The sequence below is a fragment of the Centruroides sculpturatus genome, unplaced genomic scaffold (genome assembly GCF_000671375.1).
Source record: "Centruroides sculpturatus isolate CEXI.00-Female unplaced genomic scaffold, Cexi_2.0 scaffold31, whole genome shotgun sequence".
Lineage (NCBI taxonomy): Eukaryota > Metazoa > Arthropoda > Arachnida > Scorpiones > Buthidae > Centruroides > Centruroides sculpturatus.
The window spans coordinates 1179357-1185356 of NW_019384496.1; the positions used below are offsets into that span (position 1 = coordinate 1179357).

At 26.6% G+C, this 6000-nt stretch overlaps 1 protein-coding gene across 1 annotated transcript in view; it reads right to left on the reverse strand.

The window, feature by feature from the left end:
* The window catches only part of LOC111621949, a 91092-nt gene that overhangs the window by 11983 nt on the left and 73109 nt on the right, over positions 1–6000 (reverse strand). Inside the window, exons 10-13 of the mRNA XM_023364209.1 lie at positions 5885–5936; positions 5711–5820; positions 2835–3004; positions 2594–2694 (exon numbers count right to left, since the gene is read on the reverse strand). Coding sequence (XP_023219977.1) covers positions 2594–2694; positions 2835–3004; positions 5711–5820; positions 5885–5936 — 433 coding nt within the window. The remainder of the gene's footprint in view (positions 1–2593; positions 2695–2834; positions 3005–5710; positions 5821–5884; positions 5937–6000) is intronic.

The following is a 6000-nucleotide window of genomic DNA, read 5'->3' on the forward strand; positions in this document are numbered from 1 at the left end:
GTATTCTGTTGACAGCTTTAAGTTAAAGCAGTTTGACTTAGTAAGGTTTTGCTATAATAACAACTTTTTAAATTTAAAGTAAAAAATAATTTAATATTAATACTTGTTAAGAAATACCATTTTCATTTCATATCAATACATTATAAATCAACTAGTGGGCGTTATTTACAAATTGCCATTACCCGTTGAATGGGTTAATAGATATTAAAATATTACCTTAATTATTTCAAACCTTATTGTCTTACTTAGTGATTCAAACCTATCCGGTTTTTCGTTATTCGCCCCCTAGTGAACATTACATGCATTCCATGACAATAATAAATTCCTATTACAAATATACTGAATTCTTTATATTGTTATATTGACCAAATAATAATTTATTGGCCAAATGAATAATAATAATTTATATTGTTAATTTAAATAATAATTAAAATTGTTAATTTAATTTGAATGTTTGAAATATGACACACGATAAGGGTGCCTCTAGTGTCCGTTATCAAACAGTTACGGGACGGCTGGATAGACACCTGTTGAATGGGTCATATATATAGATGCTACTTTGTAAGTTATGAATATGCTTACTATTAATAATTCATTGCATTAATCTTATCACAGCCACATGTAAATATCTGCAATCAAAGGAAATGCAGAACCATATTCATTTGACATATTGCATAACCATGTATCTTGATTAAGTAAAAATGTAATTTAATGTATAATCCAACAAGCTAGAATATACTACATAGAGTGGCTGTGACCATGGTTACAGTATTCTTGGTGGCAATGACGGGTACTATTGACTACCATCTTACTTTAAGTCAAAACATTGAAGTCTATACCACGTGTAGGGCAGGATTGTCACTTTAAAATTATTTTTCTCATTAAATCTAGATTTTTTGTTTGTTTGCTAGATTTGAAATTTAGGCAATTAGATAAGTGATATAAATCTAGATTGTTTAATCTCAAATTTAGCTATATTTTAGATTTTATTTAATTATTATAAAGAAGGTAAGATCAGAGTTTAAAGTGGTAAAAATAGTACTCAACCCTCAATATAACAATATCTTTATAATCTAAGTATGAGCCAGGTCTTGAAGGGCTTTACTCTCAACTATATAATTGTTTATTTATAGTGTACTCAGGTCAGTCTGATCTGTACCATACTCAAATCATCATCCATACATTATTGATTTTTTTCGGACAGTGTTTTTTTCTTTTGCAGAATATAAGCAGTGTTCTTGTGTTTTTATTATAGTTATAGTTTATTTGTGAAAATTTTTATTTTAACCTGTAAAAATATTTACAATGAAAAATTACATTTTGACCTTTGTCATGTTATGAACCACATAGGTGAAGTTAAAAAATTCTTCTAAGAGGTAATAAGGAGCTAATAATTATGAGAAATGGAAGAAGTGTTGCATTTTCCCATAAAAAATAGAGAAAGAAAACATGTCAGTAAGTGAAAGAGACTGATATGTAGAAATTGCACCATTAGGATGTGTACAAATTGTGCACTATATGGATCATTCTGGATAACAAAAATATATTAACATGAATTAACCTTTTGTTTGTTATGTTGTAGAAATAACCTTAGACACCAAAACCGTGAGCCTGAGGAGGGATTGGAAAATTACCAATCTGAAATGCATTGTTAAACAGATGAAATAAAGTGAACTGTTTTAATCTTAGTCTGTTAATTGTGGATAATTAAGAAAGACGTGATAAATACTCTCACTATCAGAAGAAACCTTTACTTATAACTTTTTATATTTTTAATCATCATCAAATGGCAAAAAGCTTAGTTTTGAATGTATTGATGGGTTAAAAAAAAATTGTGAATGTTAATAACAAATAACATCTTCATTAAGTCCTACCTCTCTCAAGATATAACACATGACAACCCTCTATCTCCCTATCCCTTTAATATTAAGGAGCTATGATGCGATTAAATAATAAAGAGTATTGATGCTATTAAATCAATAAGGAGCATCAATGCTCCTTATACACAAGCTATCATGCCAAATTTAGTTTCTTATAGACACCAATACACACAAATGGAATATTTTTTTGTCTTTTTTTTTGGTTCAGAAAGTCTTAAAATGTGGAGATTTACAAAAAATCTCTGAGAATTAAATTTAAAGGATTCCAATGAATCCTTATTATGTATATATAACAGTCAGGAAAGTAAAATTAAGAATGTTTATAAATGCATGAACTTATTACTACAGAATATTTTGACTTGTTTGGAAATATTTAAATAAAGGGTTAAAAGAAAGAAATATCTTGTATTTTTTTTTTAATTTTGAAAGTAAATATCTAAGTTGGGTCATTTTGACTTGTACCATTTTAGCTAAGAGTTAAAACTATTCCTTTCCTTTGCACACTTTTACACAATGAGATTGAATATTTTAGAGCTTGTTGCCTTTACACAACACAAATGCCACATCCTTTGACTAATAGGAAAATGGTAGACATACATTCAATTTTCTTCCAACATGGCATCACTACAGCCACTCTATGTAGCATATCCTAGCTCATTGGTATAATCATACAAATAATAATTGATATATTTACAAAATATAAGTAATACTACCCATCAGCAAATTCCCAAGGCTCAGATGGTTTATAAAATTTATGATCAGAGCAGCCACCACCTCGACCCATTTTTGGAGCCAAAGATCCACAAGAATACATCTAAATAAAAATCAAAATGCGTTATGATATACATAAATATAATGTTTTATAAAATAAATTTTAAGTGTTTTACATTGGTCAAAAAGATAAACATTATATTTTAAAATTTTTTATATATATCTAAAAGGAAATTTATTAACCTGTTTATTTGTATGTAATTCCATATCATTATCTCTCAATTTTTTTACAACACTAAAAGTTGAAAGACCTTTATCAAAACTTGCATATTTCTCTGATTCAGATGGTTGATTCTCTACACTATTTAAACCCTTTTCAATTTCTTTACTAACAATTGAAAATGCTTCTGCACCTGAAAAATGAATTTAAAAAAATGAAAAGTAAATATTAAAGTATATATTAAATAAATATAAATTACAGAATTAAGAAGATAAAGCTTTAAAATTTTAGAAGTCTTATTTTCTAATTAATATTTTTTTTTTTACATTTAACATACAAGTGGAAGATTTTATCCTACAAAGAATTTTACAATTTATTTAAATTTCAATATCTTAAAGTATCATGTAAAAAGTATTTATTTATTTTTACAAAAGCACAAATTTTTAATATCAAATAATATTAATGTTCAAATATTTTTTCATTGTTTGAGAAATTTTATAAAATAAAAAATTCTTATTCTGCAAATTTATTCAACTAGTATAAAAATTTAGTAATCTTCATAAAGGGACAGAGCATCTAGTCCAGAGACAAATTTTTCTGGCAAGCCTGTGGCATGCCAGAAAAATTTGCTTGACATGCTTTATTGTATGATTTCATTTCTTTTACATTGTATAATGTTTAGAATAATAATATTAATCATAAATAACAGAATAATGCAATCATTGTATTATGCTTATTATTACTTTTCAATATAGAATATCAAGTACTCCAAAATTAGTTCAACAGTCATTGTGATCAAGTAAATATCATGTAGATAACATTAAAATTACATGATTTAATTTCAGTTTTATATTCAGTTATATTTTTCTTTATTTAATTCATTCTAATTAAAGTCTATTCACTTCATTTCTTTAAAAATAATTTTCTGAACTCAAAACTTTGACATGAATAAATTTTATTTTATTTTATAAATATTCCTATTTTGGCATACAGACTCAAAAACTTCATTCCTGTTCTACTAATATTTATATAAAATCTGAATGTCTTACATAATAACTCATACAAAATTGAACTACAATTCAAAATCTGTATCTGAAATTTTTTTCCCCTCCAAATGATAATTATAAACTCAACAGATCAAGGTTCATAGTTTTCAAGAACATTTTTTAAAATTTATTTATTTATTTATTTATTTAGACATACTAGGCAGAGTCCATGATGCGGGGTATACAATAATTCGTTACATGTACATTACGAAAAAATATCATAATCCATCCATTATTACAGAGAAAATTAACATATACATAAATCAAAACAAAAATTATACAAGTATTATTATAAACATCAAAAATAAATATCTGAAAGCCAAATATCCAAATATAAACATATAACATAATAACAAAATTCATCATGGGGAGAACTATCCAACCAAAAACATCATTATATAAAGAAAAAAACATTAATTACACCCACCTATAAAAGAAAAAGGATTCAATTATCTTATCCAAAATGTGGATAGTCTCCCAACACTTCTTAGCCACAAGCACACTTTTAAGGAAAAAACAAATGCCACCTTTCGGCAAAAACGAATACTCCAATATGCAAAATAAACAACGATGTACGTCACTCCGTACAAGGGATCATTATATTAGTAATAAGTTCCAAAAAATTCTCCAACGGAATAATAGAAGTTCCAAACACACTTTCCCGAATTTTTTCTAACTTAGAGCATTTAGCAATCACGTGAAAAGCATCCAATAGCTGATCATCCTTACAATACATGCAAATTTCTCTGCGATAATTCTATAAAAGAAAAAGGATTCAATTATCTTATCCAAAATGTGGATAGTCTCCCCTTTAAAATTAAATTTCTGTATTCAAATTTCTTTATTGAGCTACCAGGTAGCTCAATAAAGAAAGTCTGTTTTCTTTAAGAATTTTTTCCTCAATTCTTGCATAAAAACTTAAAAACCAGTATTACTGTCCTATTAATAATTAATGTCCAAGTTGATAAAAAATATATACATTAATGTTATTGTTTGTATTTTTCTTGTCTTCTGTCATCAATTTCTAAATTTTCTTTATAAGTAAAATCTATACCTTTATATTCTGAATTTCTGTACTAAAGTGGGGTACAACTTATATGCCATAAAGTACAGTAATCAATACATTATTGTTAAACCTATTACACCTTGTAACAGATTTTGATTTATTTGATGATTTATTCTCAATACTGTTTTTTTATATCTTCTAGATTTGTATTTTTAGTTTTCTTTTTTAATATGAACTTTAGAATCATCTTCACTTATTGAACATAATTTTGGCATTAACCTACCCCATGTTGAAATTTTTCTCCATTGTATGTCATGCCATGCTGGATTTTTGTCGATGTTAAGCCTAATGAAAATTACACATTTTTGAAAAAAAAAAAAAATCGTGGCTATTGTATCATCCGAAATTATTTTTTTATTTTGCACAAACAAAAACAGATATATTAATAAATGTAAAAACAAAAAAAATTATATTTTGGAAGTTAATTTTAATATAAAAATTATAACGACTAGTGACATTTAGTTTCAAAAACATCTGATGCTGAAACAAGATATCTTCAGTCCACAGGTCAAGGTCATTAGGTCGCGGCGACTCGAGATATGTCAGAAATTCCAGGGAATAGGTTAATAATTTGGCACTGAGAAAATGCTATAATACAGTTTTGGTACATAATTTTTCTGAAATATTCCTTAATTCATACAAAATAGATGTGATTCAGCCTGTATCTGATTATGCTTTTTTATACACAATTTATACACAAAACATCATCTATTGATCAAAATATAGTGAGTGAATTTTGAATTACGTAATTTGTTGATTATCCTATATTAAATAAATACTGACTTACCATAAGCTTGAACTACATTTGCAAGTGCAGTTGCTGCACCTTGCCTAACTGATGATATACAATCATGTAGATTCCGGAAAAACATTGGATACAAGGATTCCATTGAGAAGCTGTGCAAAATTAAGCATTTTATTATTTTGTCAAATCAACTTAATTAGAGTTATGTATATATACCGAGATTCTTCAGGATAACACATCACAAAATTCCCACAAGCAAGACAGGCAGCTATAAAAAAACAGTAATAATAATAATAATAATAATATATATATATATATATAAATAATTAGCA